General features: G+C 42.6%; 1 protein-coding gene across 8 annotated transcripts in view; it reads left to right on the top strand.

Moving 5' to 3' along the window:
• The window catches only part of smpd5 (sphingomyelin phosphodiesterase 5), a 35,043-nt gene that overhangs the window by 6,509 nt on the left and 13,260 nt on the right, over window positions 1-15,274 (top strand). For all 8 annotated transcript variants that reach the window (XM_078425991.1, XM_078425981.1, XM_078425963.1 and 5 more), the window contains exons 2-4: window positions 2,469-3,787; window positions 5,069-5,144; window positions 9,696-9,836. In XM_078425991.1, the coding sequence (XP_078282117.1) occupies window positions 2,630-3,787; window positions 5,069-5,144; window positions 9,696-9,836 (1,375 nt within the window). In that variant the 5' untranslated portion in view covers window positions 2,469-2,629. The remainder of the gene's footprint in view (window positions 1-2,468; window positions 3,788-5,068; window positions 5,145-9,695; window positions 9,837-15,274) is intronic.

Genomic DNA, 15,274 nt, shown 5'->3' with positions numbered 1-15,274 from the left:
ATACCTACCAATTTCCAACTGTGCTACAAGCTCATCTACTTTGGTCCTTATGCTAGGTGCATTCAAATATAATACCTTCAATTCAGTGTTGACCACCCCTCCTCTCACAACCATCCTGATTTTACCTGTAGGTTGGTCCTCATTGTTGGTGAGGCCAGCATTTAGTGGCCATCTCTAATTCCCCTTATGAGACCCTGTCTGGACCACTGCAGCTCTACTGGTTAAGGCACTTTCACAGTGCTGTTGAGTTGAGAATTCCAAGATTTAGATCTGATAGCAATGAAGAACCTCTTGAAGAATACCAGGATGCCATATAACTTGAAGGGGAATCTACAGAGGGTGGTGTTCCCATAAGACTTGTATCTTTTTCATGGATAGGACAGGTTTGGAGGGATATGGACTAAATGAGGGCAGGTGGGACTAATGTAGGTGGGACATTGTTCGCCAGTGTGGGCAAGTTGGGCTGAAAGGCCTGTTTCCACGCTGTATCACTCACTCTGACGTGTTTGCAGATGCTGGAATCTCAAGCAGAAAAAAAAGTTCCCTCACTAGCTTGTTTGTTTTAGTCCTGTTCGTGTTAGTGTTTAGTTGTTTTTAAAATCTTTGATTAAAATTCATGTAGGTCTGGTATCTTTCTTTCCCACAAGCAATTGAAGTGGTAGGGACACAGGAACTAGAGGAGATAAAAACTGGTTTGGACTGGGGCACACCTGCATTGTGGCATGCATTGGAAAGTGAATTGGGAACAAGTGCCCAAGAATGATTTGTGGAGGAAATGGAGGCAATCACGCTTCTGTAGAATTATATAATGATCTTGGAGTAATGGTTAAAGGGAGGGAGAATGAAACAGGGTTATTTGTGAAGATCAACTTGTGTTATATCAATGGGCACACACAAGGTTACAGTCCTCTGTCATGTAAAAAGGTGAGCATGGAGATAACAAAATAGATTGCTGAGTCTTGTAACCACTTGAAAGGTTTCAGAATCATTCTCCAGGAGGGAGGTGGATGGAGGCAAGATTCATAATCCAGGCTGCCAACTTATGAATCTGTGCATCAGATGCATCAGAGTTCAATCGTCAGTCCTAACAAACCTGATCCATAATTCTGGTAAATAACGAGTGAAAGAAAGAACTTGGCATTTTCCAATGCAATAATCTAGTGTGGCGGTGTGGATGTCTGGACCTGAAATAAGGCTAGACACCAAGTGAGTACTCAGAAGGTCGTTTAATAATCATTCAAGCATCCACACACCACGAGACAGACTGAACCAAAACCCCTCCGGGAATCCCTGTAGCCAAGGGCCGTCCCAGACCTGTCCATCCAGTGCCGAGGGATTCGACCCAGGGAGTGGCCTAATCCCTAGCGGCCACCACAGTAGTAAATATAGCAAACTGTTCTCGTAAGTTCAATCAATCTAGATTATCTGGGGATTTTTTTTTCTGCAGTTAATATTGGTTCAGGGACAGGCTTTTGGAAGGGGAGTGAAACTCCTCTTTTTCTTTAATACCTTCTGCTAACATAAGGTGGTTAAAGGTGTCATGATTTTATTTCATTCATAGAAAACATAGAAACATAGAAAATAGGTGCAGGAGGAGGCCAGTTGACCCTTCGAGCCAGCACTGTCAAGTCTACAGCAACCCAGTGATTAGCACACTTGTCTCTGAGTCATAGAGTAATATAGCAAAGAAACAGGTCTTACGGCCCTCCACCTGTGTCAGTCATCAAGTAAATAATCAACCTAAAACTAAAATCAAACTGCTGGAGGAACATAGGAGGTTAGTCACCATCTGTGGAAGGAAATGAACAGACAACATTTAGGTTTGGAACCCTTCAGACTCTCAGCCTGAGAAAGGATCCTGATCCAAAATGTTATCAGTCTATTTCCTTCCACACTTGTTGCCTGACCTGCTGAGTTTCTCCAATAGTTTGGTTTTAGCTTAAGATTCCAGTATCTGCAATCTCGTGTGACTCCACATCAATACTAATACACTTTCCCAGCACTTAGTCTGTGGTATGCATTAAAAAATTGACTGAAATCCTACTCCAGGAACTTCAACAGACATCCAGTCCAGCACTCTGGTACACTACTACGCAAATACTGTGCTAACTGAAGTGACCTCTTGGAGTGGGACTTTGATCCAACGCCTCATTTATTCTCCAAGCGGACATAAAATATTCCATGGCAAAATGTCAAAAAGAATCAGTGTTGCACCCAAGCCAATATTAATTCCTCTCAAAACAGGTTATCTGATTCTCCGAACAGTGCTATACTTCATCTGATTGTGTTCCAATATTATAGTTGTGGAATACTTGTGTATTGAGCAAATTAAATGTGGAGGAACTCGGTGGGTCCGCTGGCATCTGTGGAGGGAATCGATAGAAGACGTTTTGGGTTGGGAACCTTTTATTGCTTGAATTTCCTTCATTTTAGGAATATGCACCTAAGACATTACTTTTTTATTCCAGGTTACGTGATGGCGAACAGAAAATTTGTTGCACAGTGACTAGAGGTCTCCAATTCCACATGCCTCAAAATGTAAATGATAGGCAGGCTGGATCCAGTCAAAGTTGTTTATATAACCTAAAGCGTACTTGCTAATTGAGAAGGTGAATGTAAATTTGTAAACATGGTTCTACGTGAATCTCCATTCCCGAACGCCTGTGTTCATGGACTACATTCTGCGGCTTGGGCCTTGATCTTTCCCTGTTTCTGGTCCCTGGATCATATGATTGCAATCTGTGTGCCAACTACCCGCGAGAAGCTTCGAAAGCAAGAGCAGGAATGCTACCTCTGTCCCATGAAGGCTTTTTTTGGCTTTCTCCTCTGTCTTACTCTCTTAGTAATCTGCATGCCGTTGGCACTGCTTGGGTTTATTGTCTGGGCTCCTTTGCAGGCAGTAAGAAGGCCTTTCAGTTATTCAGTGAATGAAGATCCGATGGAAGATTCTCAGAAGCAATGGACGGGATATGGCGAGGGAATGGGATTTAGTTTTCTTGAAGCAAACTTGTGCTTTCTGCCGAACTGCCTGGCCCGATTTAACAATCTGGCTAGGACCCAAAGGAGGGCTGCTCAGATTGCCACCCACATCTGCGACTCTGTAGGTCGGCCAAGGATTAAAGTGTGTGTGGACTCTCCAACAAGCATGTCCGTCAGCTCGCAGAGCAGAAGGAGCTCATTGACCCCAGTCAGGGAAGCATTCAACTCTCGCAGCGTGAATGGGGCACGGACGCCTGGAGAGTTGCTTCCAGTCACAAACAGCCTCCACTATATCGACAGCTCTGAGGAGAGCAGCGAAGTTGAGAACGTGCTGGCAAATATGAGTGCAGGTCAAACCGGCCAGCATCCTTCAGAACCTGCAGCAGTGGGAGCCAGCCAGCCAGCAGACATCACGGAAGTGGTGTCAAACGAGCAATGCAGCAAACGCCCTGCTCCATCTCCTACCCTGGGAAAAAGCCACAGCAGACCTCGGGGAAAACAGAATAAGAAAGAAGACCTGGTTGCAGAAATCTCTCCGCTCTTCCCTGCCGACATGGCCTTCATCTGCCTCCTGGAGGTGTTTGAAAAACGGGCAGCGGCCAAGCTGAAGCAGCTCCTTCAGCCGGCCTTCGGGCACGTTCTCTACGATGTTGGTGTCTACGGCTTCCACGGCTGCTGCGAGTTTAAATTCCTCAACAGCGGGATCTTCTTTGCCAGCCGCTACCCCATCCTCCACGCTGAGTATTACTGCTTTCCCAGGGCCCGGGGAGAAGATGCCCTGGCTGCAAAAGGTCTCCTGTGTGTTAAGGTAAAGAAGTATTAATTGGTCCCGTGCTTGTTAGCTTCAATGTTTTAGTTTAGAGATACAGCGCGGAAACGGGCCCTTCGGCTCACAGAGTCCACGTCGATCAGGGATCCCTGTATATTAGCACTATTCTTCACACTCTGGGACAATTTACAATTTTTACCAAAGCCAAATTAACCTAAAAGCCAGCACATCTTTGGAGTGTGACAGGAAACTGGTGCACCCAGGGAAAACCCACGCGGGCACAGGGAGAATGTACAAACTCCATACAGATAGTACCCGTAGCCAGGATTGAACCTGGGTCTCTGGCGCTGTAAGGCAACTACCACTGTGCTTCGTGCCGCCTGAAGTATCTGTGTGGTTATCAGAAGTCTGCCTTGGCTTAGTGAAGAGCACTCTTTCTAAATCAGAATGATGTTGGTTCATGTCTCAACAGCGATTACCTACTGACTTCCACAAAAGGCATAACATCCATTCCAGCTTGTTATGATTGCCCAGTCAGTCTTCTCCCAATCAAAAATGTTATGGACTGGGCTATCAAATTCACTGATGCCCGGCTTGGGCTTTGCTAGGACCACTTAGGACCAGACTTTGGTTTTGTGGCACTATATACTTTGGTTTTGCACTGTTATGGTCTGGTTATTGAGTATTACTGGTTTATTGCATTATTGATGATTGTATATCTGTGCTACTGCATTAATATTCCTGTAAAGCTGCAGTTAAGTAATCATTTCATTTTCTGTACTTTACAATTAAACTACTTGGATAGCACACAAAAGAAGGTTTTTCACTGTATCTCAGTACGGGTGACAAGAACAAACCCAAGTAATCTTACAGGTATTTACCCTGTCCTGCGTAGCAATTAGCTTTCTCCTGTACCACGCTGCATTTTTAAAATCCTGAACTGAACCTCTTGAACTCTGCCTTTGGGTTCAGTGATGGTACGTTACACTATCGACATTTCAATACAATGCACCTGCCCTTCTCATTCCCTGCCCACCCTCAAAACCACCCAACCATTTAACCATCCCCCCCCCACCTCACCTCCACTCTATATGGAGTCTTGTTCATAACTCGCTCCTCGTGCACCCTTTCTGATTTCTGTTCCAAACCTTTTTAAACCTTCCAACTGTTTCCATTTTCGAAACTTGCGTGAATATCAGAACAGACTTTACCTGAAAGACCTTATGTTTTTATTTATAACTCTTCCAAAACATTTAGCTGGAGGTAATTAAAAAGAAAAAAAAATCTTTCAGATGTGATTAACTAAAATCTTTCTCTCAGATCCAAGTTGGATTGACCCAAAAAGGCCTTCGGATTGTGGGATATGTCAGCTGCACTCACCTACACGCCACAGCAGGTAATGTATATAGAGCCGGGAATAGTGTACATGAGTAATTGATGATCAATGTGGACTTGGTGGGCCTATTTCTGTGCTATCGAACTCTATAGCCACAAAATAATTCATAATCTAGTGGGCTGTGATGCATTCATGATGGGTTTAGAGGACTTAAGATGTGAGGATGCTCACGTGGAGCTTAACAGTAGCATTTGGCTTGTACACGCACTGTAAACTATGTAATGTTAGGTAATCAAGTACATTGTTTATTACTTTGAACGTGGAGAAGCTATAGAATAGAATAGTTCCTTTATTGTCATTGTAACATGAGCCATGTACAACGAAATTGTAAAATGTCAGCCAGTCAGTGCACCATTCAAACATTTCTAAAAGCTAACGATACATACAAGGTAAAATATATCATCTCACTCACTCAGCCTCCAAGGTAAACCCTGTCCACAAAAGGCATAACATCCTATCCAGCTTGTTATGATTGCGCAGTCAGTCTTCTCCCAATCAAAAATGTTATGGACTGGGCTATCAAATTCACTGATGCCCGGCTTGGGCTTTGCTAGGACCACTTGGGACCAGACCTCTTTATAGCTTTGGACCAAACAGCTGAACTCCAGAGGTGAAGTGATACCAAATAAGTTTTTGAATGAGTGCTGATAAAATGGAAGTGAAAGGGTTTCTGAGAAGAGCACCCCAATGTTGGTCATATCTCCTGCGAAGGAAGGTGGTTGTGGTTGTTGGTGATCCAACATTCTAAGCCCAGCATATCACTCCAGTGATCTTCTTTCTATCAGATTTGGGGATGTACACTAATGATTACACAATGTTCTTTTCCATTCACAATTTCTCAACAAATGGAGTAGCCCATGCCTGCATTAGCAAGACCTAGCCAACACTTGGTTGTGGGCTGATAAATGGCAAGCAACGTTCATCCACAATAGTGCCACGCAATTACTTACTTCAATAAGAAAGAGTCTTAACAATATATTTTGTTAGTTAATGGCTATGACGGTTAATGGCTATCAAGAACACCACCACCTGCATCCCATTTGTCACTGTTGATCAACAGGACTAGCCATATAAATGCACAAATTCTGCAGAGATGAGCAGGTCAATGGTTGGGTGCCCGAAGACATCTCTTACCTGAAGCTTTTCCATCCTTACCATTAACTGCCTGACACTGAATTCCTCCAGCAGTCTGTTTTCTTTTGCTCAAGATTCCAGCATCTGCAGTCTCTTATGTCTCCCACATATCAGACATGGATGTCCAATAACAGCTACTCTCAATCTGTTCTCCCTAGCTCCTGCTTAATACTAAGAAAAGACACAAAATACTGGAGTAACTCAGTGGGTGAGGCAGCAATCCTGGAAAACAAGGATAGATGATTTTTCGGGTCAGGACCTTCTGCAGAGTGACCGACTGCTTCTTTCTTCTGCCTAATACTGTTATAATAAGCCCTCTGCCAATTTAGCACCTTTCCCCAATTTAGCACTTTTGCCCAAGGTCAAATCTTATCCTTATCAATAACTATCTGAAAACCTATAGCGTTATTGAGTCAGTACTGAAACGGGCCCTTCAGCCCACCACATCCATGTCAACCAAGATGCCCCATCTAAGCTAGATCTATTTGGCCCATATCTAAGAATGTCCTTCTTTAAATTTGGAGACCAAAACTGCACACAATACTCCAGGTGTAGTCTCACCAGGGCCCTGTACAACTGCAGTGGGACCTCCGTGCTCCAATACTCAAATCCTCTTGCTATGAAGGCCAACATGCCATGAGCTTTCTTCACTGCCTGCTGTACCTGCATGCTTACTTTCAGTGACTGATGTACAAGGACACCCAGGTCTCGTTGCACATCCCCATTTCCTAATCTGATACCATTCAGATAATAATCTGCCTTCTGTTCTTGCCACCAACCTCACATTTATCCACATTATACTGCATCTGCCCACTCACCCAACCTATCCAAGTCACCCTGCAGCCTCATAGTGATAATCCGAATTCTTTACCTTCAGCCTGAATAAATAATACTCCGAATCCTGGATGAGTACAACAGATTTATTCCACAGTGGGGTTCTTCCCGTGAGGATCTCCAGATACAATGCTAGTGTCTGAAAAGATCTCAACTGGGGAGAGGGAAAGAACAACTTTTCCATGATTGATTACTTTTTATAAGGAAAGGAAAAAGGGGGTGTAACAGATGAAATTAACAACCAATTACAATTCTAATACAATTCCCATGGTTTCAGAGAAAATAAAACCATTAATACAGGTCACATGCTTTCGGGGAAACGTGGATTAGAAACTTTTCATACATTCACACACGCCCATATAAGGAGTTGTTATTGAGAAAGAAGAGAACTGTTATCTGCTATTATACGAGCAATCTCGCAGCTGCATGACCTTGCTTCTAACTGTTTCAATACACAAGCTAATACTATAAGACAAGGGAGTCATTTAAGAACAAAGAACCCCTATGCACCTGTCTACCTATCACTCCTAGACGAACAAACACATTCCATCCCAATGATAACATTTCTGCAACAAGCATCCATCTTACTGCTTTCTACTGAAAATAAGCATTCATTTTATATTACCTAAAACAACAACAAAAGTAACCATCTTCAACCATCTACAACAAAATATCAATATCTCTAATTAACTATACCAACTATTAGCATAGATTCTCATTAGCATCCTCCTCGTAGCTCACACTGCCACCCAGCTTTGTATCATCCACATACTTGGGGGATGTTACATTTAATTCCTTTGTCTAAATTGTTAATATATATTGTAAATAACTGTGGTTCCAGCACTGAGCCTTGCAGCACCCACTAGTCACTGCCTGCCATTCTGAAAAGGACCCGTTAATTCCTACCCTTTGCTTCCTGTCTGCCAACATTTCTCTATCCATGTCAATACCCTACCCCCAATACCATGTGCACTAATTTTGCACGCTAATCTCTTGTGAGGGACCGTGTCAAAGGCTTTTTGAAAGTTCAGATACACCACACCCATTGGCTCTCCCTTATCCATTCTACGTGTTACATCCTTAAAAAAAATCCAGATGATTGGGCGGTCACGGTGGCACAGTTGTATAGTTGCTGCCTTACAGCGAATGCAGCACCGGTGACCCGGATTCAACCCTGACTATGGGTGCTGTCTGTACAGAGTTTGTACGTTCTCCCCGTGATCTGCACGGGTTTTTCACTGCTTTCCGAATGCACTGCTATTACATCTTTAATAATCGATTCAAGCATCTTCCCCACTACCGATGCAAGGTTAACTGGTCTATCATTCCCAGTTTTCTTTCTTAAAAAGTGGGGATACATTAGCTACCCTCCAGTCCACTGGAACTGATCCAGAGTCTATAGAACATTGTAAAGTGATCAACAATGCATCCATGATTTCTAGGACCATCTCCTTGAGTACTCTGGGATGCAGACCATCAGGCCCTGGGGAGTTATCTGCCTTCAGTCCCAACAGTTTACCTAACACCATTTTCTGACTAATGTGGATTTCCTTCAGTTCCTCCCTCCCACTAGATCTTCAGTTCCCTCGAAGTCCCAGACAATATTGGCAGACCTAAAGTAACCCTCTCCAACAATTCTGCTGCTTTCACATTTTTGATGATCCGCCTACATATCTGTTCCTCGATCTCAGTCTGTCTATTGGGAGGCCCATACTATAATTCCATCAGACTGATTGGACCTTATTGCTGAGCTCTGATGAGCCTTGCAGTATGTCTTCTCTGAGGGAAGCTGTGATGGTCTCCCTCGACCACCTCTTTTACATCCCACTCTGTTACATCAGAAACATACTAAATCCTGGAATGTTGAGTTGCCAATCCTTCCTTTCTCTCAACAAAATCCCTGTAATGGCAACAATCTCATTAGATCCATGCTTTAGTTCAGGCTCTGGGTTTGTCTGTCTTATCTAAAACACTACTTGCATTGAAATTATATTCTTCAGCCCATCAGTCCCACTGTGTTCATTAATTTGTTCCTGCCTGTCCTTCCTATCAGATTCACTTGACCTAACCTCTACCTTCCCCTCAACCCCTCCACTGGCTGACTTCCTGCTTTAGTTCCCACCATAAGCTACATTGGTTTAAACCCTCCGGGGTTGTACAAGCTAACTTCTCTGCAAGGATACAGGTGCCCTTCCAGTTTAGGTTAATCTGCCCTGGAAGAAAGGCTGGTGACCAACGTACCAAGACACCTCCCCTCTGCACTTGCTCCTCAGCCAGACATCCAGCTGTACTATGTGCCCGTGACATGCTAAGCACTGAGGTTGGAGTACAAGTGCCCAAGTGTAAAAGCAAGACTTTTATTGGGTCATTTAGCTATACAACATGGAAACAAGCTCTTTGGCCCAACTTATCCATACCAACCAATTTACTTAGCCAAGCTGGTCCCACCTGCGCCTGGCCCATTGTTTGCATCTCTTGCAGGACAGCTCAAGGTTTTCTAGTTATTTGTGGTCACAATTGTCAGGTAGGACAATGGCAGAGTGAGCGAGTCTTGCGTTTCAAGTCTGCGCCTCTTCGTTTCAGAGGACAATTACATCCGCCAAAGTCAGCTCAGCCACACCGTGGATTGGATCAGTGAGTTCATGACAGCAACAGGATGCAAGGATGAGATGGTTGTGTTCGATGTTCTTTGTGGAGATTTTAACTTCGATAACTCCTCAATGGGTGAGTATCAGACTCTACCCACGCCTGCAAATGACAGTGTTTTCTCCTCCCCTGCTGTTTACACCTGATCTCACTTGTTGTCATCTTCCAGTGCTCTATACATTCTAGAACAGGTCCCTTAGAACGGAAGCCTGAAATTTGAAATTTCACACAGTACCAACCTGCTTTTTATCTCTGCAAACGTGATTTGTTCATTGATATAGATTGAACAGTTGTGACCCCAAATCCAGTTCCTATGGCAGGCGACACACGAATAATAGCCTCTTCAGCTGAAAAGTAACTCATCTATTCCTTTTCTAAATTAATCCCTAGTTTATTAACATGTACACATTCACTTCCGGTCATGACGTTCAACTGATCAGTCGTGTGGGCCAAGGCTCCGGCGAATTCAAAATATTTTTTAATATTCCAACGTATAGACTAAACTATTTATGACCTAAACATTTATTAAGTCATTCATATTCCTTATGATGTCGAAAAATCGAGCGAAAAGCCGAGCTAGAGACCAGAAAAAGACAGATGCTGAAATGCTACAGGAGGGACACGCGGAGGACCCAATGGCCCCTAAAGAAATGCTAGCTCAAGAAACTAGCCATGACGAGAGTCTGATTTTGTCAGCCATACAAGCGCTGAGAAATGACTTTTCCACACAGTTACAAGAAGTAGTTTCCTCCAACAGAGAGATTAAAGAAGCTGTAGGAGCTTTCTCCGAAAGACTCACAATGACAGAGACCCGCATCAACAAGGCGGAGGGCCAGATTACATCGCTAGCAACGGAGGCCGGTGCCACACAGAAGAAAGTCCAGAAGCTAACCTTAAAGGTGGAAGAGATGGAGAACTGCCAACGCCGTTCAAACCTGAAACTGGTTGGATTACCCGAGGGGTCGGAGAAAGGAGATGTACTTACATTCTTAATGGAGTGGCTGCCTAAGGCTCTCATTATGGATGTAGGACCACAAGTGACCATCGAGCAAGCCTGCAGGATAAGCAAGATGCCCCAGATCCAGGATGGGTCCGGTGGGACACGGCCACGGATTCTCCTCGTAAAATTCCTGATGTACCAAGACAGAGACCGAGTGATGAAAGCAGCACGCCTGAAAAATGCAGTCACTTTTGGAGACAGCCGCGTTATGTTGTTTCCGGATTTATCAGCTGAAGTTCAAAGACAGCAGTAACTTTTCAACAGAGTGAAACAAGAACTGCACCATTTGAATATGGAGTTTGGACTTTTGTTTCCGGCGAAAATGCGGATTCTACACAACGGCTGCTGGCACTACTTCAGTTCCCCAGCTCTGGTTGAGGATTTCATCCGATAGATACAGAAGGAGTGCCCCAGCCATCATGACGCACAGCCCGGGTCGTCAGTCAGCTGAAGAGCGGCGAACAGCGGAGCCTTTGGTCTTAGTGGCAAATTAATATGTAATGGTAGGAAAAACTACCAAAATATTTTAACAACGAGTCTGTTATAACTTAAGTATCGACAGAGGGTCACGGTTATTAATACATGTTTCGTGAGCTTTACACAACTTGATTCAGAGAGTAATGTAAACCAACGGATAACTAGTCGAGTGTATTAAGGTCTTTGTTACATTCATTTTTTCTTCCATATTAATATACAATTTGTCGGAACAAGTCCGATTATATTTCTTTTTGTTTTCAGAGTGTCAGTTGTTAAATTGCTCCTCTTGGAGGATCAGACTACAGTCGAATCGAGGTCCTGTAGAATGGGTGGGAGGGAGGAATGTGCGCATTCAGCTGCACAGGGATTTTTCAATGTCTCATTTGGGGAGATGTTTTTGTTTTGTTATTACCTGTTCTGTTTGTTCTATTGTTTTAAAGGCACACTCTTTATATTACCACAAGGCACTGTTAAAAGGACGGCTACAAATAAAGTAGTTTACAGATTATATCATGAGTGGTGATACTAAAATAAATATGATTTCATGGAATGTTAGAGGTCTTAGGAAGATAGTGAAATTAAAGCAAGTAATGTCTAGGCTGAAGCAGCTACAAACAAAGCTAGCTTTCATTCAAGAAACTCATTTACTTTCTGGTGAATTCATCCCTTTAAGAAGGAGATGGCCAGGTCAAGTCATATTCGCTTCATAGTCCTCTTACGCAAGAGGACGTGCACAAATCTGTTCCACTACGGATTCATAAAACCTTACAGGACCCAGCATGCAGATTTGTAATCATCCAGGGCTCATTACTAAATCAAGAAATAAATTTAGTTAGTGTATATGGCCCTAATAGCGACGATACAAATTCTTATAATAATCTGTTTCTTACTTTATCAACATTACATGGTTTCATCTGTATAGCAGGAGACTTTAACTGTACTCTTATTACAAAATTGGATAAATCCTCAGGCGTGGATATTTCTCATATGCAGTGTCGGAAAATAATACAACAGTTTATGTGTGAGTTGAACCTTTGTAATATTTGGAGATATAAAAATCCTTCAAGGCGGGAATATTCATGTCACTCTGCTACTCATAATTCCTATTTACGCATAGATTATTTCCTCATTTCTCAACCAATGATAACCTGTGTGAACGATTCAGTGTATAAAAGTATTGTCATTTTAGATCATGCTTTACTAGTTAATTATACCGTTAGGACAGCTAGTAAGAGGCCTTGCTGTGTGGCGATTAAGCCCACGATACTTATATGATAACAAATTCCTCGAATTTGTTGGAAAAAATATTGATACTTATTTCCAACTGAATACAACTCAAACTTCAGCATCAACTAGATGGGAGGCATTTAAAGCCTATATTCGAGGCCAAATGATCAGTTATACAAGTAGCAGTTCAAATAAACAACATCTGAAATTAATAGAGTTAGAAAAAGATATTAAAGAACCTGAGATAGAAATTAATCTTTACGATATAAAAGAGACCAGACAGAAATTGGCAATTCTCAGAGCACAGTACAACGAATTGTCCACAAATAAAGCAGCAGCCAGCCTAATGAAACTGAAACAGACATTTTATGATCAAGGAGAGAAGGCAGGGAAGCTACTGGCCTGGCGTATAAAATCATTGCAAAATGAAAGATTAATTTTGGAAATTGAATCTGAGGAAGGGACAACAATAATAAATCCACAAGAGATTAACAATATTTTTCAATCATACTACTCAAAACTCTATACATCAGATGGTCCAGCCATCTCACAGACCCTCCACAACTTCCTAGACCAGTTAGAGATACCTGTTCTAGAAGAAGGAGCTAAAGATGAGCTTAATTCTCCAGTTGTACTATCAGAATTTTCAGAGGCCATTGTCAGTATGAAAGGAGGAAAGGCATCAGGGCCAGACGGTATACCTAACGATATTTATTAAAAGTTTAAGGACAAGCTACTCATCCCATTATTAGACATGTTTGAAGAATCGGTTGGAAAGGGTGAGCTGCCACCTTCACTACGGAATGCACTTATAACTTTAATATTAAAGCCAGGAAAGCCCTCCACAAAGTGTGAATCCTTTTGCCCTATCTCTTTGATTAACTCCGATGTGAAAATAATAGCAAAAGTTCTTGCACGGAGGCTTGAGAAACACCTGCCATCTATTGTTGCTCTATATCAAAATGGTTTTATTAAAGGAAGACAGGGCTTCCATAATATGCGTAGTGTTGAATATTATACATGCAAAGAAAGAGGCACCAGATGCAACTGTGGTAGGACTTGATGCTGAAAAAGCCTTTGATAGGGTCGAACATCAATACCTATTTGAAGTGCTTAATCGTTTTGGAATTGGCAGTTACTTCCTCAATTGGATCAAAATCTTATATTATGATTCAAGGGCTTCAGTAATGACCAATTATATGGTATCAGAACAGTTTTCTCTCCTCAGAGGCACACAGCCAGGGTGCCCATTGTCACCTCTACTTTTTGTTCTGGCCATTGAGCCTTTAGCTATTGGAATTAGAAGCAACAGCGGGATAGCTGTTATTAAAATTAATGATATTGAGAATAAAATAGGAATGTACGCGGATGACATTGTACTTTTTTTAACGGATCTGAAACAATCTATACTTAATTTACTAGATTTAATTGAAACATATGGAAGTTTTTCAGGTTAGACAATAGACAATAGACAATAGGTGCAGGAGTAGGCCATTCAGCCCTTCGAGCCAGCACCGCCATTCAATGCGATCATGGCTGATCACTCTCAATCAGTACCCCGTTCCTGCCTTCTCCCCATACCCCCTCACTCCGCTATCCTTAAGAGCTCTATCCAGCTCTCTCTTGAAAGCATCCAACGAACTGGCCTCCACTGCCTTCTGAGGCAGAGAATTCCACACCTTCACCACTCTCTGACTGAAAAAGTTCTTCCTCATCTCCGTTCTAAATGGCCTACCCCTTATTCTTAAGCTGTGGCCCCTTGTTCTGGACTCCCCCAACATTGGGAACATGTTTCCTGCCTCTAATGTGTCCAATCCCCTAATTATCTTATATGTTTCAATAAGATCCCCCCTCATCCTTCTAAATTCCAGTGTATACAAGCCTAATTGCTCCAGCCTTTCAACATACGACAGTCCCGCCATTCCGGGAATTAACCTAGTGAACCTACGCTGCACGCCCTCAATAGCAAGAATATCCTTCCTCAAATTTGGAGACCAAAACTGCACACAGTACTCCAGGTGCGGTCTCACCAGGGCCCGGTACAACTGTAGAAGGACCTCTTTGCTCCTATACTCAACTCCTCTTGTTATGAAGGCCATTCATAAATTATAAAGTTATAAAGTTAATATATCTAAATCTACGATCCTATTTCTTAAAAGTTCTGAAAGACCAACCCCTCCGCTACATACTCCTTTCAGAAATGTTTTGGAAAGTTTTACATATCTTGGAGTAAAAATCACCAACAATAGAATCCATTGTGCCCACTAACTATAATCCGGTGGTTGACTCAGTGGTAGAATCTATTAACAGAAGGAAATCCTTACCATTATCCATGATTGGACGTATTAATGTTCTCAAAATGTACATCCTTCCTAAGTACCTTTACCTCTTTCAGACCATCCCGCTGGCTCCCCCTTTTAATTTTTTTTACTAGAATGCAAAAGCTTTTTCGTAACTATATTTGGAACAGTAGACGTTCAAGGCTTCGCTTAACCCTGTTGTACTTACCATCTGACAGAGGTGGGTTAAAACTCCCTAACCTCCAGGGATACTATTGGGCCGCCCAGCTGAGGACAGCCTCTTTTTGGTTTGAGCTTGAGTCACCCCTACATTGGATAAGGATGGAGGAGGCCACAACTTCTAAAATTCCTTTAAATCTTTATCTATATTCAGCAAATATATCCACACTGAAAAAATACACTTTAAATCCCTTCGTAAAAAACACACTGATAGTGTGGCATGGTGTTAAATTATCTGGGGGAAAATCCTCCTCTATCCCAATTTTCACCAATCTGGGGAAATAGAAACTTTA

This window comes from Rhinoraja longicauda, chromosome 2, assembly GCF_053455715.1.
Source record: "Rhinoraja longicauda isolate Sanriku21f chromosome 2, sRhiLon1.1, whole genome shotgun sequence".
NCBI classification, from domain to species: domain Eukaryota; kingdom Metazoa; phylum Chordata; class Chondrichthyes; order Rajiformes; family Arhynchobatidae; genus Rhinoraja; species Rhinoraja longicauda.
Note: the sequence above shows the minus strand (reverse complement) of the source record. Positions and strands in the feature narration are given on the sequence as shown.